The sequence below is a fragment of the Syzygium oleosum genome, unplaced genomic scaffold (genome assembly GCF_021117445.2).
Source record: "Syzygium oleosum isolate NSW1041296 unplaced genomic scaffold, Sole_v2.1 Sole_v2.37, whole genome shotgun sequence".
Lineage (NCBI taxonomy): Eukaryota > Viridiplantae > Streptophyta > Magnoliopsida > Myrtales > Myrtaceae > Syzygium > Syzygium oleosum.
The window spans coordinates 2,691,754-2,713,521 of NW_026607521.1; the positions used below are offsets into that span (position 1 = coordinate 2,691,754).

A 21,768-nucleotide genomic window follows, 5' to 3' on the forward strand; every position below is an offset into this window, starting at 1 on the left:
CTTCCGCTTTTCGCCGGAACCCCAAAGCTCAACGGCAGTTTCTGGAGCCCGACGAGGAGAGAGAGGGAGAGGGAAGCTTTCTGGGGAGGAAGGAAGAGACTCCAAACTGAAAAGAAAATACTAGGCATTCAAACGTGAAAGAGGAGAGAGAGAGAGGGAGACGGAGACGGAGATAGAGAACGCGGCTAGGTTGGGTTGCTTGTTCGCCAGAGGGGAGAGAGTCTGCGTCGCGTGCATGAACTCACTGAATATTTTCTCGGGTTAGGGTTTTCGGGGAGTTTGAAAAAGATTGGTTTTGCGAAAAAAGTTGCTGCTCTTGTCTGGGAATAAGATAGGTTATTTCGGGGAGTTTGAAAAAGATTGGTTTTGCGAAAAAAGTTGCTGCTCTTGTCTGGGAGTAAGATAGGCTATTTGGGCCACACGCATGGTTCGCAGTTTAACTTCGCAAGCCCTTGTTCCATAGCCAGGCCATGGGCCAGCAATACTAGCCGAATATGAAGTGTTGTCGGAATAAACTTCCAATTGATGTGGTACCCAATTGTTGTCGGCCTTCTTTCACTTCCTTTGCTTTTATACTCACCTTCGAGATGCAATCGGTGATCGCACGATGATTGACAAAGTGATTGCAGTAGCGGGTGGCCCCTTCGAGTTTCACGATACACATAGCTTCTGGCCGTATGATTTGGTAAGTACACACAGATCAGGCGATTCGCGCTTAATTTGGATCGGGACCGTATTGAAACTCTGCAAAATCCAACATATGATCAACCGACAACACTGGAATAATTTAAAATAGAATACGGCAACCATTTTCGTTTCTCCTTTTGCACTCCTCGCCTTTCGTTGTTTCTCTTTACCCGAACAAACCGCGGTTATTACTGGGGAATGAACTTAGAATTCGATCCGTCATGTTCCATGTTTTTTTTTTTTTAATAAGTCAATTTATTTGAGACCTTGCAGAGCCACTCTTTTTTCTATTCAAAGATCAGCCAATTGACTATGTGTTTTCACATCGAGAATTCTTTGCAAATGAAGACATGTCAAGGGGGCTTCTTACTTCCCAAACAGATGCCCCTACATCTTATATAGAATCGCCGGTTTATCAAGAATACGCAAGGAAAGCATTTCGAATTGTTGATTCATCGCCGGTTATAGCTTAGAAACAATAGTTCATTATCTGATGGATTTTTCCGTTCTAATACTCCATTCGAGAGTTATCTATCCAACGGAAAGCTAATCGATCAAATGACAAATCATTTTAATGTTATCAAATGTCTCAACGGCGACCTCTTGGCTTCAATTTACTCTGCATAACTAGGTTTAGAACCTTAATTTATATCTAGAATACAGCAAATGCCAAAACGGCTTTCAGGTTGCCGTGCAGTGCAATGCAAATGAGGACATCTAAAGCATCCCAGTTCAGTATGACGGTCATCTAAAGTTTCCAGATCTCAGATTTTGGAATTATAGCTAAAGAATGTGACATGTACTCTGTCGATTTGTCAAGGGTAAAATGCAATGTTCTACTTTATGCTCCATTTGGTCGCTAATAACTAAAGTCGATACGTTAGGATCAAACATGAAGTCCTTCGGATTTTTTATGTGATATTCTTTGTTTGAGAAAACACCGGATACAAGGACAGATACATATAAACAGTCTATAGAGTGTTTGATAGATGGGGAATGTGATTGAATAAGTAAGAAAACAAATTTTAGAAAAGTATAAATAGAGATGCCATAATCCACTGGAGGGCGACGGCCACTACCGCAACGGCCAGCCTGTGGTGGTCTTTGGCGTCATGGTGATTGCCTGAGACCAGCACACGCGGTCGGGAGGGAACAAAATTGGCAGCATATGTATGATAGTCTCCAGGGGCAGCTGCAACTTGACCAGTGACTTGCCCCAAGAGAGGATCTCCATCTTGAGCAAGTTTCACACTACAAGCAGCAAAAACACCCAACTCAAATTGATGTTTAGAAGAACAAAGCTACTTGTAATGAGCATGAAAAATTAAAAGCCATAATTAGCACATGGAAACTCTCGATCACGATCAGCAGTAAAACTTCCAGTAAATTGCGTATATAACCTAGAGCTGTTCGTGTTTCACCGGTTCTTAACCAAAACAGCAAAATAGTCTATATACAAGATGCTTCATGGAACTCACTTCTCGCGGTGGAAGAAAAGACTTTTTCCTGAAAATGTAATCAGAGAAAAAAGTCTTACAGCATTCACTTCACCTATTCTACCCACTAATTACCCCAAAAATCCAAAGTTTATGAAGATGCAACATGACTTATCAAATTTAACACCAGCACGAATGACCACCTCTTAAAATTTAGAGCTTCTACTCATCATCTGTATCATCGCTAGTTTGTCCAGATTCATCCTCATCCCCGTAAAAGACGTGATCAATGTCTTCATCCTCATCATCACTTTCATCAGCTTGACGCTCTTGAAGAGAATCTCTAGTTTGATTGTGTGTGGCCTTGTCAATCTGTTGGAAGACAACATTTACCAAAATTAGAGACTGTCAAAGCTCAAAAATAATTATCTAAAGCAAAGATATAAAGGGCCTAAACCTGAGTGACAACAAGCTGCAGCCGACCAACCAACTGCAGTAATGGTTGGATGGCCGCCCCTCTAGCTTTTGCAGTCTACAAGGGAAACATAACTATATAAATCATACCATCAGGCAACCATAACCCAAGAATAGTAAATAACGTGAAGCTCTACAGAGTCTTGAGTAGTAAAATATTTTAGATGAAGCAAAAAAGAAACCAATACAATTCTTTCATATCATTGTTGATGCTACCTACACCTGGAGAAAAGATTGACAGGATTTTTCCTAGAACCAGAGATTACAGAACTCCTCAGAACTCGAGCCATAATTACACCTTTCCCTCCTACCACTTTTACAATTCAAGGAAATTGACATATATAAGGGCGATTTAAGATATTTATCAACCGAGTTTGCATCAGCAGCAGCCATTTTTTTCTTAGATCTCTAACTTAGAAGCGTGTGGAGTTAGAAATAATTTCATCATATTAGACATCACAAGAAATGTATATAACGATCCATCCCCAATTACACTCGTCGCTTACATTGATTTAGCATTCAACAGAAGTACATAGAAAACAATGTATACATGAAACCGTAGAAATTTATCCTAACCCAGATTTTGGGGTCCAATTTTGTGGTTCTGAGTTCAGACTTGTGGAATAAATTTCTGACGAGATAGTCACTGATTCGAATAGAAAAGACACTCGACCACACTGATTCTAAACTCAAAGAAACAAAACACCTATTCTAAGAAAAGTACTTGAAAAAGAAACAAGAGATAGGCTAGCTTTGATCAAGAAAAACATGAACTGAGCTCTTGCTTACCTCGGGAAGCTAACATATAGATGCTTATATTGCAATATTCTCAGGGAATCATTTCATGCAACTGATTAATTAACCTTTTGGCCGAGGAGAAAAGGCTTTGTCTTGGGATGATTCCCAATCAGAAACAAGAGACTCATCATAGAGGCTGAACAAGACAAAACTAAGAACAAGATAATATCACAACGATAACATGCAGACTCATCAATATATGGAGAGGGCCGCAAAAGGTTAGAGGCCAAACAAGGGAGGCATATCAAATTATGAAAACATTGGACTGAAAAGCAGACAAGTATTATTGGCCAACAACAGCGAAGGAAAAAGGTTTTAGCAAGGCATTTAATCATTGACGGGCCTATCCAAAAATCACTTAACAAGAGAACAAACTAACAAAAAAATCGGCTAATTTTACTTGAATGAACCTTTTACCTTGCCCAAAGAATAAAGCAGCTCGTTCATTGGTTCCTGAGAAAGGACATAATCACTGTGAATGACCAATATCCTGCTAATCCATGGAAGTACTAGCTTTGCATTAGATGACCTGTTCAAAAATATAACATCCAATTACTACTAGCATGTTTTACCACCTCTAAACCTGCTAGATGCTTGTGAGAATAAAACAAAGAAACAGACTGAGGAAGAACCCAGCCAAATAACAGCTTCATACACATTAGCAAAAGAAAATTAAGAAGAACAAAGAAAGAACCTTGACTGCCACAAGGCCAAAAGCTTTCTGAGTAGGTTGTATGCATCACTTGCTCCCATAGATAAAATAGTATCCCTTATCTAATGAGGCGGGGAAACATTAGTGAAGCACGGGAACAATGGAAATTATGGGCCAATACAACAAAAAGGATTTATATTCCCTAAGTAAGAAAAGAACCTTTTTATTTGAAAGATTAGCTTCGAGATTTATATCCTTCAAGAAAGCAGGATCAGGAGCTGATCTATATAAAGAACCATCATTTCCACTGATAAATCCTAGTGATCTTAACTGGTCCTCCAGGCAAACCGTAGACGTGCCCACTTCTAAATCATCATCTGCAGAAACCGCAATAAGTGACAGAGTACCAGCTACCAGCATAATTATCAATGCACTTGTTTTAAGCAGAATAGCTGGTCATAGACAAAGACATGTTTAAACTCCATAGTAAAGTAACAGAACATTCAGACCAAAAAAAAAAGTAACAGAATATCAGATAGTCTCAGAAATTAATAAAGATAGTGTTTCTGAGTATGAAGTTGGTGAAAAAAAGAAACTTACAGAGACCGTTTTCCTACAAGTGAATAAATACATGTATCTGTCTATGTAAAAAGAAAATTAATTAGTTTTACAGGCAATATGGACACCCAATTTTTCCGCATGCAACTTGATCCATAAACAAAGACAGCATCGTTCCCAAAAGAAAGATAAATGTAAACATACTAATTCAGTGACCGGAGGCCGGAAAGTCATTTACCAAAAGCCAAGAAGGATTAAAAGTATCAAAAAGCACGGATATTTAGCCATCGAAAACACAAAAAGAAATTAAAACATGCGAAGGAAAGCAGAAAAGATAAACAGAACAAATGGACATTGAAAGTAATAAGGGGAGTTACAAAAAACAATATGGTGTATAAAAGATGCGTCACAAACCATCTAGTATATAAAAAGTTTTAGTATTGGCTGAGGGGACAAAATGCCTAAAAGATGATCGAAGCATTACTGTTTTTCAAAAGAGTTCCAAAAGCTTTTATTCCTGAAGATAACAAATACCAGATTGCTCACACATGGACCAACAAATGAGAAATTTAAGATATAAGGTGAGAAAAAATAAAACACAAGGTCTGCCTGCAGTTAGCTATGTTATAAGTGGTAGTATAATAGCCCTCATACTAAAACAATGATTACAATGCCCTTGTAATTCTTTCTTTCCTCGCCTCCCTTCTCCAATCTAACTTCAACCGCTATGTCCAACCTCTCTCTCTCTCTCTAACTTGAATTGCACCTTTTCTTTCTTTTGGCATTTATCTTTCTTGGCCGCATTCTTCTCAAGCTTTCCCCTAAACTTCAGAATATCAAGCTGTTCTATCACACATATCTATCAAAACAACGTATTGACACAGATGTATTAAGGAAATCGCTAAGAAAGCAACTCTCTAAGAAACACAAAATAATTTTTTGATAAAACTGCCGGCTATTCACGGAACATGAGAAGGAGATGAAGAGTCATATGCTTCCGCAAGAAATTCAGATAAGTACTGAAAACTTAAGTGCTAAATTTTGTGTCAACAATTTTAAGTGTTAAAAGTAGAAATAAAAACATGTTTGATGATAACTGAAATTGGAATCCTAAATATCGTTAACACCAAAAACAAAACTGTAATTATCATGGGTAGGTTTTAGCACTATAATTTGCAAGAATCTATTAGCAGCAATTACTTTTTCTATTATACAGATGAGAAAATCTCCTGCTTACTTACCACAGTAAGTGAACTCTTTACTAAATTGAATCTTTTAAGTCAAGCTCCTCAAGGTTATGAAACAAGCATAATCTTGTTAAATGTTAATTTTCAAAACTTAATTGAGTTAAAGCCTCTTGTAATGACGAATTTTGGAAATCTCTCACAAAGCAACTTTCAATGTAAATACATGTTTAGAATAAGCCTCCTCAGATGATGCATAATATAATCAAGCACGGTAAATTAACATGTCCAGGAAAACCATCTTCAGGCAGTAACATCCAATTATATTATTTATTTATCTGCTGGTATATTAACACCTCCATGCATGAATTGTACTGGCAAACCTAGTCAATCAAGAGTCTCAAGATAAAATCACAGCAAGAGTGTTATACTTTAAGAAGAAGCGTACCATGCATTTGTTCGCTCTCCAAAGATTTTGCTCGACTCCTGCTGTTGACTATATCAGCAATTACCTCATCAGGGTCAATGCCAGAATATTGATTTGGTTTCTTTCTTTCTCCCAAATCAGTAAAAGTTGGAACTGGAAGCAGGGCATCTTCAGCATTTGCTCGATCCAATGCTGTCACTGCTTTACGAGGAAGTAACAATTAATGATCACTGAAGGACCAACAATAAGAAACTAAAATATACCAGCTAGAATATTAATGTGAATGATTTGACTAGAACATAGGAGAGGGAGCAACAAATACATGCAAATACTCAGTGAGAATATTATGTGGCAGATAAAGATTTGCAGAAGATATGGCACCCCTGTTTTAAATTATAGGATGGTTCAGGACATGGATAACTCAATGCAACAAAATCACATTACTTAATGTATATTGGAAGGTGCTTGTGGCAAAAGTAGTTAAAACTCCTGCATAGATCCTATGATCCAAGGATCCACAAACTCACAGATGACATTATCAGGAAAGAAAAGCGGAAAAAGAGCCAGATATAAAGTTAGCATCTTGATCCAGAGATCTTTGCATCCTACAATGACATAATCCTACCAACGGAAGAAGTATGCTTATAAAGGTTATCATTTCTAATTAATTCTTTTGGCATTTGTCCATGAACTTCAACACTGTGTTGCTTAACCTTTCCAACTTCACATTAAACAAATCCTTTTCCAAAGACGTGCTCACGATTATGTTGACCTCAGCTGTAAAATCATCTAAACTTTATGCTTCCATTTATCCAGTCCATCACTTACAATAGCAGGAGCACACATCTCTCTATCCATCCCTGCAATTTATAGATGCCCGAAACAATTGTGTTCCTTTCAAAACAGGCATATTTTGATCTATCATGCATACATAAATGAAATTGCTAAGGAACCATCGAGTTAAGAAGAAAATATTATAATCTTCTTGATCAAGAGAATGTCATGGAACTTCATCTTCAACTGCTACTAAGGGCAGGTAGCCAGTAGACTATTTTATCAATCAACACACATGCTACTTTTCAACCAAAGCACCAGAAGTCTGTACTTGCTTCCACAAACAGAGAGAGCCAGAGGACTTAATTGAGCCAAAAAAAAAAATTGCAAAGATCCTACAAGTTACAGGTCTAAAACTAGACTTAACACTGCCAGATTAAACATATAAGAAAGCAACAAGTAAGACTTACCTTTATTCCTTGCATCTTGTCCTCTCTTAGCCCTAACCAGGGATTGACCAGTGGGCAAAAGAATCCCATCTAAAGAGCTGTTCAATTTCATGTTTTTGCCAGAATGCACTAAAATTTTCTGAAAGAGTGGCTTGACTAGCAGACCATGGGAAATAAAAATGTTCCCAGATGCACGACTTGGAATGCCTTGCAATTTTGCAGCAAGTATTGTAGGTGCACCATGATGATTCTTCAATAAACAGTCCTCAATAGATAAAGAGACTTTTGCAGGTATCGAATCGCGTAGTTCCTCAATGTTCTGTCCAAACCAGAAATAACAAACACCAGTCTCCGTAAGAGCCAAAACATACAAGCCTTTGAGATCTTCTTTTCCGTTATCAATGCATTTGCTGTCAAGATAGACTGCAGGATGCTCCATGGACAGTGTACAGCTTGCTGAGTGCGTTTTGCTACCATCAACTTGCCAAACAGCAATATATCTTTCACCAGCAGCACAGGAAAGAACGTACTTCCCATCATTAGTAAAGATCATAGAGCGAACAGCTCCCTACAATTCAGAAAATTCAATGGACCATAAATTAAAAGGAGCATAGGGGATGCATAAAACAGAAAATAAAAGACTGATTAAAAAACTAAGACTTACAGGATGGCCAGAAAACTTCTGTATCTTTTTGTGATCTGAGCAACTATATATCTTTACTTGTGCAGATGCAGAAGCTAGTACACTTCCATCTGCATAACACCAAAATGGAAGTTTCAGCAAATATTAACAGCTACAACCCAGCACACTCTCAATTCCATATAATCATGGAAGACTTACCTAGTATTTTGCACTTTCTTAAATAACTTCAGATCAATTATTCATTTCATTCTCATTAGATTCACCCTGGGTTTCTATTTTGCTCCTCTAATTTCATACACTCAGAATGATTTTGTTGAAGTAATATCCCACAACGATTGACAACGGGTCCTAAATGCTCTTTATATTCATGTGGTCTCCTTCACCTATCAGCTTAAGCTTTTGGGTTGGACTGTCTAACATGGTAACAGAGCCAGTGCTATCCCTTTCGTGAATGTGCGTGGTCAAAATTCCATGTAAATGTGCATAGTCAAAATTTCTTGTGCCGCTAGTAATCCGGCTTGCACGTGAGTAGGGGTGTTGAAGTATTATCCCACATCGATTGACAACAGATCCTAAATGCTCTTTATATTCATGTGGTCTGCTCCATTTATCGACTTAAGCTTTTGGGTTGGACTGTCTAACATACTTCCGTCTACATGCATTTAGAAAAAATCCATGTCAACTCTTAAACTTATGCATGCATTATGCATCCAGCTATTGTCACTTCCTTCAACCTCTCATCCATGCGAGTGACTGTAGACTTGTGGAGTCTCGGAAAATGTCATTGTCTACACTGTTTCATCTGGTTACCATGTTCAAAACATTTTCTTGCCACACATCCATCCATTTCTTTCATAAAATCTTTTGAAGATAATTGGACTGGTGACTACCTTGTTTTTCATGTAAAATCCCTTATAACCAATAACTTAACCAATATACATCAACATATTCTCCTAGTCACATTAGAAATGTTTTTTCCTCGTCACAACTAGCAGCGAAATCCTAATGTTCCAAATTCTCGTTTCGCTAGCATATATCAAGTAAGCACACATTAGAAATAAAAGCTTGTGCCTAGTCATTTAATCGATTCTAGCCCAACATTTGTATTGCGTCAGCACGATCCACGAACTTAATTAAGTACTTCAAATGCAGCCTCACCTCACTCAGTATAGGTTACTGATGTTTCATTGATTAATGCCCCTATTCATAGATAGGTTAACCAAGTTTGGGAGATATGAAGTACAGCTTTGAAATGGAAAACCTGAGCCACATGGACTGGCCAAGTTTCTTAAATCGGTTGGCTTAATCTTTTGACATTAAATAGCTCCCAAGTCTCAACCCTATTTAAAATACAAACCACCCAATCTAGCTCAATGTAAAGTTCATGCATCTAGTAGCCACATGATTGCTCGAAAGCTTGGGTATGGTCAGAACACATAGCTTTTCCACAAAAACAGTAATGCAGACATAGGGAGGCAAGGTTTGAAGAGCTTGCTTAGGCACATGCGACATTCTTACATTATTTACATGTTTGATTAGAATTGATAGACCAACCAAAGAAAAATGTTCCTACTTTCATTTACCCTTACACTGCAGAATCTGCATAAAGCACCAAACAGCTGTAAAGAAAGAAGTCTAGAGAAGGACAATACCAGATGAAACGGAGATGGCAGATATAGCCTTTGTTGAAGTTCTGAGCCTTTTTAAGGAGTTTCCTGTCATGGGATCAATTTCACAAATCATCCCATCAGCACCACCAGTGTAAGCGCGCGACCCTTGCCCAGAAAACGAGATGGCAGTTACACCCCTGCACAGGAGAAGTAGAAGAGAATATAGGAAACTTGCTAGAGTGTTAATGGCAACAGAAAGTTAATGATCATCCCCTCTACCACTTCAAAACACAATGGAAAAGGAGTGTGGGTAAACCTCAAGAAGAAAAATGAACCATTCACCATCACTCCCAAAAGTTGCAACCATGATAATCCTAAATTCCTCATTTTTGTTCATGATAAGACATCCTCTTCATGTTTTCTAACTCCGTGAGAGACTTCAGAAATGTCTCAATCTCAATATGAGAAACCTCAAATTCCTTAAAAACTAATAAGCCCAAACCATTCCACAAGTTATCAATTTTCCAAAAAGGAAGTTCTCGACTACTTGAAAGTCACAAGAAAATGCTTTTCGGCTGTAAATCCTGGAGCAGACAATGCCAACCTGTTTTCGAACATTCTCATTTTAAACCCCCAACAATGGGCAGATATATCCAATATACACCACATTAGTGACAAAAATGACAATCCCAATTCAGCGTAAAACTGAGGACTCCATTGGCAAGATGATATCTAATCTAACATGCTGTTGTTGGATTAACGCTTTCAGACACTTGCTATGGACTCTACTATGTCAAAAGACTGTTAGTCGGTAGAAGCAACAAACTGCAATAAATTAAGATTAAAAAATCTTCTAGAAACAATTTTCCTAGAAAACCACAGCATAAGGGTCTTTCACGGCCAACAACAAGCAAGAGATTCCAAAATACATAGCAGGTAACTCACCCAGGGTGACAGTCACTAATTCTCCATCTCAATTCACCAGATGCTACATTGAGTGCTAGGACATCACCCCCGCCTGTTCCTAAAACTATCAACGAGCCCCCATGCTTTCTTTTCCTCTGCAATCACCACAGCCGCAGGCGACATTAGTTACTTCAAATTATAGCGAAAGCCCACCGCCCACAACAGATATCAAGAACCAAAACTGTCCCTCAACTTCCATAAGAATCACAAACCTACCCGTTTCCCCAAATCCAACCATTTCATGCAGGTGTAATCGACTGAAAGGTGACCCCTGTCCGGCTTCATAAACACGTCCGTCCCATCATTTGCCGCAATGTCCACAAACTCCGTCTGAATCTGCCCTTTCAAAGTATCCCAAATCTAAAAAAAAAAAACAAAGAAACCGAAACAAAAAAAAAGGTCCCATTTAATTAAGCGAAGCAAATGTTGCTTACTGAGACACATTGGGCAAGTAATAAGGCAGGGCGGGCATACATCGGAACTGGGAACAATTGCTAATTCGTGTCTCATTCCAGAATCAGACAGTGTAAAAGTCAATACTTTCTTATCAAATTCGTAGAAAATTTGCCACAGAAGAGGAGAATCGGGAAGCACGCGAGGTTAACCTTGATCCGGCCATCTCCGGAGCTGATGGCGAAGAATTCCGACGAAGGGCTGAACGCCGTCAAGAGGTCCCTGATGTTTGACGAGCTCATGCCGTCGGAAAGGGAGGAGATTGAAACCGACCGATTTGCTCTCGCCTAGTTCGAAGCACGGTCTGACCACCTCGCCGGAGACGGACTGAATGAATCCAAAGGAAGAGTCGCCGGCGGTGGGACGGCGACGCAGAGACGGTTTATGCTGAGGAAGACGAGGAGCTCTTGCTTTTGGGAGGGTTTTAGCGAGGGTTTTGAAACTAGGAACTGAATTTCTTTTTTCCCTTTTTCATTTGTGTTTGCTTTTTTTTGATCTTTTTTATTATTGATTTTTTTCAGATATTACAATTACTAACTCAAATTTTATATTCTGGCCCCAAAAAAAAAACTCAAATTTTATGTGATTTTTTTTGTCGAAATTGTTTTTGTATGGTGTGAAAAAGTTAGAAACTAGACATTTTCCCGCTCGTTGCATAAAACTTCATACTTTTTAGGAACAAAAAGAAGGAAAAATGGATAAATAAAAAAAATTCATATGCTTAAAATAATACGAGAACGAATTAAATTATTTAATTCATCGGCGGTCTTTCGGAGAATGTAAATACGTAAGAGGAATAATTAGTCTTTTATCATCTAAAAGCTACAAAAATAGATAAACTCCTCGATAAAATGAATATAAGTTTGATGTTCAATCTCTAGTACAAATTAGGAAATAGATAATATCTGGCAAAATTTTTTGAATAGAAAATAGTAAAGATTAGATGAGTCGTAACGCCCGAGGTCAAATTGATTTTGGAATTTGCTTCGAATCGGTTCAGTTTATAACTTAAGTTGAAAAAGTCGTTTGTTGTCAGAAATAAACCCTAACCAATCATTATAAACTATTGAAGAATTCGTTTGCTCCGATTAGTTTCACTCAAAGACGCTCAGTGTGCCACGTTGGAGGAGTGATGGAAGAGTGTCGATTCCATCTAAATTTCGGCATCTTCTAATTTCCTTCGTTCCGACCGAGGTCGGTTTCCTAAATTGGTGCAGCTGATTCTTGTTCGTTCAAAAGAAGGTGATTGCAACTTATTCAAGCAACGCGTCAAACAAGATATGTGGATATACCGTGAAATACCACACTGATGGCAGTGACGGGAGTGATAGCAGGAGGAATGTTTTGTGTTTTTTAAGTGTCGCCTCGACTTATTTGGTAGGGCTTGTGGGTATTCTCCGACTCCTTTTATTGTGAACCGATGTAAGCGAGTTGCATTTTTATAATGGCAAGTGATATTCACTGTGCATTTTCTAATTGGATATGCTGCCATCATAGACTATGATTCATAGTCCTGCGTGCCGGCCGTGGTCCCCGTCTTGCAATTTCTTATTGCTTTCATTTTGTTTTTCTTTTTTGGGTATATGTTTTGTTGTTCACAATCAATTCACAGATTCATTGAAGTTGTGAATCTCCGTTATTATCTCCATCCGGTGAAGACCTAGAGGGATATTTGATCGACTCGACAGCACTTCCGGCATTTGACGTGATTGCACTCATCACGTACCCCGTTGATGACCAATAAGAGTAGCCGAGGGTGACATTCTCTCTGGCATTTTCTGAGATTTTGAATGAAAAGTCATCTCTAATATACAGAATGACAGTGAAATCTGAATTATGATTGAACTATCTGTGCTTGTGCTTGTCTTGACTAATTGATTTACTTTTTGATCCAACTATAGATAAAGATGAGGATGTGAGGGACCTCCACAGAGAAGTGGATGAAGACAGGCAATTTCTTTTAGATATGCAATTGCAGTAAGACCAACAACACAAGCTTGTTTTTTTTTGTACCATTATTTTTATATGGACGGGTCTGTATAGAGATACTCAATGCTCGTCTGTGTAGTATATCTCATAAACACATGCGGTGCTTCGGATCTAAACTTGGCGCGCCGCATGTCTTTGAGTGAAACTAATTGCAGTTAACTTCATGTCCACATTTGAAATTTCCCTTTTGATATGTATGTAAGATTTGTATCTTTGGAAACTGTTTATTCATTTTCAAGCCACAAGAAATGTTCTGTCAAACAAGCACTCCCACACAACTTTCTGGGAAAGAGGAGCAGACAACAAGCATGGCCATTAATACAGTGAAGATTGCCAACACAACAAAGAAAAAAAGAAACAGACATCAGTACCCTAATAGCTTAAGATTCATATGCAAGTTAAACCATCGTCCCTACTGTCTTCTGTGTAAACTCCATGACCCGTTCTATTATTTCGTGGAAGATCGACTACGACAAGTGGTGATGTGCGAATATTGAGATGGGACTTGATCCTACACATTGCAGGACTATGTCTGCTCTGTAGAGGAGTGGAACTAGAAGAACAGAAATCGATGCGTCACCTAAGTAAATAGTGCTCGTGGTCCAGCGATAATGGTCTAGCTGAAAGAAAGATATATACCTGTGTGTGACCTTGAATGACAAACTTCATCAGCAGAACACTTGGATTCAACAAGCCTCAACCTCGGGCAATGAATAACCTCCTCTTTACCGTATGATGAATGACATTACAGATGAAGATGAAAGCTTCCCAGCAGAAAAGAGCAGAAATTTGAAGACGACTGCAGCAAGACATGCGTAATTTGAGGGAAGAGAGAACTGTCTTGCTTGCACTTCCACATGACCTCATCAAGAATCACTTTTCATATAGTCACATATGATTTCATCTCACATGAAGTCATTCCAAATAAGTAAAAAAACCTTTCAGTGAAGTTACACCCCCCAAGCAAAGATTATGAGAAGAAAGAAAGAAAGAAAGAGAACTGCTAAGTACAAATAAAAAACAATCTAAGGTGACCCCGTCTTCTACCAAAAATTTCCTTACAGCATGAATGAAGAAATGAGGCTGTACAAACAACTTGAGAATAAACAACTGTGATCGATGACCATGCAATTCGACTGACAGACTAAGAGGTTTCTTCTTTCGAACGTGTCCAGTCTTCTTGAAAAAGAATCTGGTGCCAATTTGAGGCTGCAAAACCGGGTAGGATTGATCCTTTATGGAATATGTCACAAGGCTGCAGAATTACCAATGGCATTTACGCTAGATATGCAAGCTAAGGAAGAATTCGAGGACGAGCCTGCGAGCTCAGGACATGGCTCGGGAAGCACAGATGAAGAAGACCCCGAAACGTCGGAACAAATCCAAGATGTTAACGAAGCAGACTTGAGGGATAAGGAGATATTAGACAAACAGATGGAAGTGAATGGAGATTCGCTTATTCCCGTGAAGTTTCCAGCAACTGTGATGCTTCTTCCTACCACATTCTGTAAAGTAATGTAGCGCAAAACCGGGAGAGCATTTGGATCGAAATTTTCATCCGGATGAGACCCAAAGTGACCGTTTGCACCAAATGCCATGTGGACATCATCCATGTCAACATCAGATACGGTTATGTCTTCGATGTAGCCGCCTCGGCCCCGTGTTGTTCGGAATTCTACGCCACTTGATGAACTGTGTATGCTGACATGATTCACATAAACATTGGAGATCCCACCAGACATCTCGCTACCAAAGGCAATCGCAGCCCCGGAGTATGACTGCAAGTAGGCCCGCCTAATGTACACATGAGAGGTGGACCTGCTGTAGGAAATGCCATACTCATCCCATCCACTCTTGAGCGCGATGGAGTCATACCCCATGCTAATGCTGCAATCCTCTATGCATACATTGTCTGAGGAATCTGAATTTTTCCGTGAAAGAACAAAACACATCTGTTAATTTATATTGGTATTGATTACCAGGGTATACCAAACAGATTTAACCATATAATGGGCTTGGTAGTCGAAGAGTTTGCTGTGGCCAGAATTATAAGCCCTGATTAAGGGAGAGGGAAAGGAGTGCAAAAGAAGAAGATTATGTAAAATGCATGATTAGATCTTTTGCATAAACTCTCAGGACAGAAGCAGCTGCATCAATTCTCAAGTTTTCCAATGTAACTGGATTTTCTTCTTCTTCTCCATGAGATCCAAACAAAATGTTTCTCATTGGAGGAAAAAGCATCTTGGAATTGTTTCAAAGACACGTCCAACTTGCTTTTGGCACAGAATGAAGAACTTAAGCAGCTGCCAGTGTTACTCTAGCAATAGATTTAGACAATCATAACCATCGCCTTCACTGAGTAAATCCATTACAGAAATGAGATCTGACACAAATTACTATATAATGCAGAGGTATATTAAAGAACGAAGCAATTGTTCAGCTGAGCATTTTCCTTGGCACAAACCATTGCATCACTAACCTGGTACGACGCCAACAGTGCGAGGGGATTCTGGTGAAGCAGTAATCGAAACATTCTGGATGTGCACATCGCTGCATTATACCGAAGGGATGATGATAAATTTCATATGCACAACTAAAAATTAAAAGTGATGGGTGACATATCGATAGCAGGGCTTTCGCAAACATACCTGCAATAGACTGGATGGATGTTATAGGCAGGCGCATTCAAGAATGTAATGTTTGACACCACCACATGATTTGCCTCTACAAATTCCACGAGATGAGGGCGACTGTAGTTCAAGGAGTGAGTGGTGAATAAATCCCACCAAAACGAGCCTTGACCATCAATGGTTCCATTGTCACCTAGAGTATTTACCAATCAATGGATTGCTCAAATGAGGCTTGGTACTAGCACGTGCAAACTAACTATAGCAGCAGGCAAAGTTAAGAATCTGGGGTACCTGTTATCACCACATCGTGCAACCCATACCCATTTATCAAGCTCCGGTATCTTCTTCCCGGAGTTTCTATCCCGCGTCCATAAGATGGGAGAGGTTCCACAATATCCCAGTGAGATGGGTCCTGAATATGTGAGAGAGACAATACATTATGCAAGAATTAATATTGCTCTTTGCTCATTACGCACAAAGTGAGAACATCAACGCATCAGCAAATTTTACCTGAGATGCAAGAACCGTGGCCCCTCTTTCCAAGAAGAGAGTGAGATGGCTGGTGAGGTTAAAACTTCCAGTGAGCCACCTTCCTGGTGGCACATAAAGCTGAGCGCCTCCCTTGTCAGCAAAGGACTTGAGGTAGAAAATGGCATTCTGGAAGGCGACGGTGTTTAGAGTTTTCCCATCTCCAACAGCACCGAACTCTGTTATGGACACGCTATGCGGTCTTGGATCCAAATCCAATGCCACTTTATACTCGCATTGCCCATCACTGTCTCCTCCTCTTGTATTCACGGCATTGCTCAGTGCCAGAAGCAAGAGCAATGCTCCCTAGAAAGGCACAACGGATTCACGGGAAATTAAACTGAGTATTTTGTCAGAAACATTTTTAACGAATGGATACAACTCATTGTTCTACACATACACAAGCATCTGATTCAGCAAGCCATATCCACCGATGTGAATGAATCCAAAGGGTGGTGATTGCAAACTCTATCAGCCCTCTAAATTTATGATGAATTCTAAGCAGGATAGAAACATGGTTGTAGAGTACATCAGCAACTTCCACTGTATGACACCATTAATATTCAGCGAACAAGCAGCAAAATCGTTGTACAGGACAGATACAAGAAAAAGTCCCAAGAAAGGTGAAAAGCTGTAGAATCCAATGCAGGTAACGTCAACCAGCCCAGCCAGAACACCAGATAAGGAAAAGATCCAAACTTGAGAACAAGTAGACAAACCACCTCAGAGAGCAAGAACAAAGTGAAAGAGCACTAGTTGATTAAACCTCCGACCAGTTATCAATATCACCACCGCCAAAGAAGGAGAAGAACATTATTAAAGCAAAGAACAAACGACCACAGGTACAACTAGAAGCCCATCGAATTGCCATCTTTCAAACAAGGACGAACTTTGGCAAGAACCCACAAGACTAAGTAAGGCAACCAAGCTGTGCACAGTTCAAGGGAACCGAGAATCACACAGAAACAGAGTCGAGAAGTTGGTTCGATGCTCGCAACAAGAAAGAGTGGAACTTGGACAAATCCCAGAAAGATAAAAAGAAAAAAACGTACTTACTAGCATCTTCCTCAGTCAAGAAAGCCTCTCTGCAACACAAAGAACCAATAACAAGAGGAGCCGATGCAGACAGACAACTTGCAGCAACAGAGCCGAAACAAAAAAGGAAGAAGAGGAGGAGGAGGAGGAGAATTCAAGAATCACCCCAGGAGAGACAAGAAACAGGGGAGCTGTTGGTGTTTGTATGTGTATCAATGGCATTAATGGCATATAAATGGGACATAAATCAATTCCGCAATGTGTCTGCACGAAGACAATGACAGCTTTCCCGTGCAAATCAAGCTCGTCAAGTGCGAAAGAGAATAAGGGGTCAAGATCAAATATTCTCATAATTCTGGCAAGCCACACTAATTACCATTAATTATCACTAATTGCCCTCATCCTTCTGGCTGGCTCGAGCATGATTGATAACGTCTCTCGCCGACAGATCTGTGGAAAACGGCCCTCCAATTGGGGAAGTAAGAGAGCGTGATGAGAGAGAGAGAGTGTGTGTGTTCTGCGAGCGGTGAGGTGAGAATTTTTACCGTGCGGCGGGAAGAATAGGAAAAGGAAAACAGAGTACTCTGTTTTTGCCTCATCTTGGTCGAAGTCGATTAGCTGTAATGACGACATTTTTAAAAAAAATGATTAATGTTTCTCACTCCATTTTAAATTAGTTTCTTTTCATTAATCTCTCCGGACCATATTACAAAGAATAAGGAGGGTAATTCCCCCTAATTTATAACAACACCAACCTGAACGGAATTTACTGCGAGTCAAGAAAACGAAATTATCAGCCGAAATTTGTTCGTAATGCCCTTTAATGACATTTCAACGGCTCGGGCAGATTACCCGGCGAAGATGATTTTACTCCACAATTTTACTTTATAATCGATATTGTCACTTGCTCATTTAGCCGGATATTCGATAATTCGCTACTAAAAATGAGAGTATCGCAATAATCTCTCGTCTACGTTTGATATAAGAAATCAAATTACTGGTATATACCCTTCGGATCTCGATCGTTTTCCTTCGATCGTTGTCTTAAGATTGCGATTTCAATTTCGACTTCGACTTTGTCGCGGGGAATATCATCAGCGGCGACGAGCTTGTGTCACGAGAGATTATGATGACCTTTGACACGTGGCGAGCGGAGGGCGGGGGTAGCACGGAGGGTTCGGTGTCGCCGCGGGTGACGGTGGAGCTTGTGGGGAGGGAATAAAAACACTAGAGAGAGAGAGAGAGAGAGAGAGGGAGGGAGAGCATGCATGTGGGGGGTGACAGAAGAGAGAGAGGTGAGTGTGGGACCCGCAGTCAATCATGGCCAGAGAGGGAGGATGCTAAGCCAGCCTAGCCTTGCCATCCTCCTCCTCCTCCTCCTCAATCAACCAACACTTTGACAGAACATATTAGGTAGAGAAACATAGAGATAGAGAGAGAGAGAGAGAGAGGGATCTCCACCGTCCATTCCATTCACCATTCCCACAATTTTCCTTTTTAAAATTTATTGGTGATTGGTGGGGGGGTTGTTTCTTGAGCCTTGGGTTTTTCTTTTATTTTCAAGAGAAAAAAAATTTTGCTGTTTTTTTTTGGCCGTTATTGTGGTGTAAAGGGGGTAGGCAATAGGCATCATATCATTGGCCCTTTGGGGGGGGGAGGCCAGCTCCTCAAATATGTGGACGTGTGCTGAGAATGGGGGGAATTTCTTTTTTGTCGGTCACATGGTCTACTTTTTGTCTCTTTCCATGGAGGGGTGGGGTTGGGTTTTAAATTTATGGGACCTAAAGTTTTTTTTTTTATAAAATTTTTTTTATTTTTTGTGTTTTTCTTCCTTCCATCTCCTATTGACAAAAACTGTCGGGTTACAAGCACGGGCGCGACCCAGGTTCTCGTTCCGGGTAGAACTTGGGCGCCGGAGGCGTCGATAGCCCACGATCCATCAATCGGGAGGCATTTTCTTCGATTGGAGGGAGGTAAATATATACGCGCTGCCCGCTAAAAGACCTGCGATACGGCCGGTCAGGACGGAGCTCGAAAGTATCCAATACTCGACATGCCGGTCCAATTTGAATGTGGAGCTTCTTCTGGTCGCGACTCGAGATGGATCCGTTTGTTTCGCGGGAAAATGAACGATTTGGAGAATATTTTTTTTAATACGTCGCCCGTATCGCTTGAAATAACTAGTCGTTAAAAAAGATTTATGCTATCGAGGGTAATTCATTTCTGAATATTTTCTTAGATGAATTTTGTCGTTTCGTTTGTTCTTATCAAGTGATATGAGCGATCGTTTTTAGAAAAAAAAAATTTAAATTATTCATCTTTTAGCGAAATAAATGGAAAAAAAAAAAAGAGGAGAACTTTAGTTCTTGAAGTGCTTATCCTGCCCAGAGTTCTATGAAAAGCGATTTGAAATATGGCTGTATGTAGTTGGATGCAAATAGAATCCCACGAAGGTCAAAGAGAACAACTTTCATCGTCTTTGCCAGCCAAAAGAAAAGGAAAGAATACTGTCGCGGTCACAAAAGTCTTGCATATCGCGACGGCGCCATAACGATAAAGAGGTCGTCGCCACCTCTTCTTCTCGTCTCATCAACAGCTGGCCACGGCTCCGTTCGAACGGCCTTTTTTTTTTTTTTTATGTGTCAAAAAACGGCTTGTCGGGTTACCTAATTGTTTGACGGAAGGGTCATTAAGGAGGCGTTTGGTAACTTGCCAAATAGTGATAATTTCTATTCTTTTGTTCCTAGAATCAGTTTGGGAACAGAAATCCGTTTGTTAAAATTTTTGTGCCCGGGCACAAATTTGCAAAAAATTATTCCCATAATTAGTTTTGGAACAAGCAAAAAAAAGTAGCTTCTTGATTCTGGAACAATTTTTCCATTTCTGATTCTTCTTGGTTTTCTTCTTCCTTTTTATTTGTTCTTCATTTTTTTCCGGTGCACATCCGGCCATGCGTGATCGACTGTGGCGGCGAGGCCGAGCCTCGCCTTGGCTGGGCAAGGTTCGACCTCGCCATCGCCACCCTCGGCGACGGCGAGGTCGGCCTCGCCAGATATGGGCAAGGTCGAGCCTTGCCCGGCCAAGGCGAAGCTGACCTCGCTGTCGCGACTGGCGAGGCCGGCGGCGAGGGCCGCGACGCCCTCGCAGACCCTAGCTCAGTGGCCGGCCGCCGGCGCGCGCGCCGGCCATGGCCAAGGAAAAAAAAAAAAAAAGAAAGAAATATTAAAAAATTCAAAATATTATTAATAAAAAGAAATTTTGTGTAGTTACCAAACGCATTTCTGTTCTTTTTCTATTCTAAGAATAGAAATTTTGGGCAGTTACCAAACTCCTTCAAATGCTTAGAAATTATTCCCGGGCACAGAATAAAAAAGAATCATTTCTGTGCAGAATCAGTTTCCGGGCACAGAATCGTTGCCATGCGCACCCTAAGGGAGCGCGTGATAATCATTTTGTTTTTCTGCCTTTCTATTTATTTGTTCCGGGGAACAGGTTTAGAACAGAAATGATAACGCAATTTCATTTTTTCTATTTTTTGAACAAATTTTGATAAGAAATAACAAAATTTTACTATTCTATTTTTGGAACAAAAATTAGAAATAAAAACTGTACTTATCGCTCACCCTTTCTACTAGCCGACCATCCACCTGCCGGCTGCCTCCCCTTGTCGATGCCTGCTCCCGTCTCCTGCCGTCGTCCGTCACTGTCTGCCTCTCGCCACCACCTACTTGCCATCCTCCGCTGTCTCCCGCCCGCCGTCCAACCTCCGCAGTCCACCCGCCGATTGCCTCCCGCCGCCGCTGCCCACCGTCCACCCACCGCCCGTCCGTAAGAAAGAAATTTTGTGTCGTTATCAAAGATGTATTTTTGCTCATAAATACGTCTAGGGAATAGAAATGGAAAAATTTATTTCTCGTCAGAAATTGATTTGTAGAATAGAATGGTTATCATTCGTGTCTTAATAGTCTGACTTAAATTGACCCATGACCCATTTAATCCATTTATGACTCATCTATCGCAATGCAAATTTTTTGATCCGACCCTACCCGTATTGCTAATAAACTTCTTTATTTAACCTAATATCTGAAAACTTGTTCTTATAAATTTTTTTAAAAAATTATATTTGTACAATATAAATCTAGTGAGCAATTTCAGAAATTTTTATAAAAATTTCTGAATTTCTTTTCTTTTCTATTTTTTTTTCTTTTTCCTTCTTCTCCTTCTAAGGCCACCGCTGACCATAGGTGAGCATCATTGCTTGTGCAAAGACTAGTTCGCTCGCTCGCCCTTTCTTTCTCAATTTAGTTTTGAAATGTCGTACTGTTTAAGAGATTTCGTGGGACAAAGTGACAAAGCAACTGCAGCCACCACACAATCTGACCGTGTTCAACATTTCACTTTCTTTCAAACTAATCATATAATGCTCAAGTCTTTCTTTTGCACCGTCTTAGATTCTTTTACTAATTGCAAATTCA

At 40.0% G+C, this 21,768-nt stretch overlaps 2 protein-coding genes across 4 annotated transcripts; both read right to left on the reverse strand.

Annotated features, from left to right (window-relative positions):
- Nucleotides 1–1,632: 1,632 nt before the first annotated feature.
- On the reverse strand, nt 1,633–11,518 carry LOC115667165 (uncharacterized). Of its 2 annotated transcripts, XM_056305280.1 has the most exons (13): nt 11,264–11,515; nt 10,875–11,018; nt 10,638–10,753; nt 9,735–9,889; nt 8,104–8,192; nt 7,461–8,007; nt 6,238–6,414; nt 4,267–4,424; nt 4,090–4,169; nt 3,813–3,924; nt 2,581–2,655; nt 2,327–2,495; nt 1,633–1,938 (listed from the first exon to the last, which is right to left on the reverse strand). In XM_056305280.1, the coding sequence occupies exons 1-12, from the start codon at nt 11,351–11,353 to the stop codon at nt 2,346–2,348; spliced, it is 1,893 nt and encodes a 630-aa protein (XP_056161255.1). In that variant the 5' UTR covers nt 11,354–11,515; the 3' UTR covers nt 1,633–1,938; nt 2,327–2,345. The 2 variants fall into 2 exon arrangements, with proteins under 2 accessions (XP_056161255.1, XP_056161256.1); XM_056305281.1 differs by lacking the exon at nt 2,581–2,655 and having other exon boundaries at nt 11,264–11,518.
- Nucleotides 11,519–13,960: 2,442 nt separating this feature from the next.
- On the reverse strand, nt 13,961–17,808 carry LOC115663211 (probable polygalacturonase). Of its 2 annotated transcripts, none has more exons than XM_030585234.2 (6): nt 17,670–17,808; nt 16,241–16,564; nt 16,022–16,142; nt 15,749–15,923; nt 15,580–15,650; nt 13,961–15,021 (listed from the first exon to the last, which is right to left on the reverse strand). In XM_030585234.2, the coding sequence occupies exons 1-6, from the start codon at nt 17,670–17,672 to the stop codon at nt 14,348–14,350; spliced, it is 1,368 nt and encodes a 455-aa protein (XP_030441094.1). In that variant the 5' UTR covers nt 17,673–17,808; the 3' UTR covers nt 13,961–14,347. The 2 variants fall into 2 exon arrangements, with proteins under 2 accessions (XP_030441094.1, XP_030441093.1); XM_030585233.2 differs by lacking the exon at nt 17,670–17,808 and adding an exon at nt 17,315–17,599.
- Between the last annotated feature and the right edge of the window lie 3,960 nt (nt 17,809–21,768).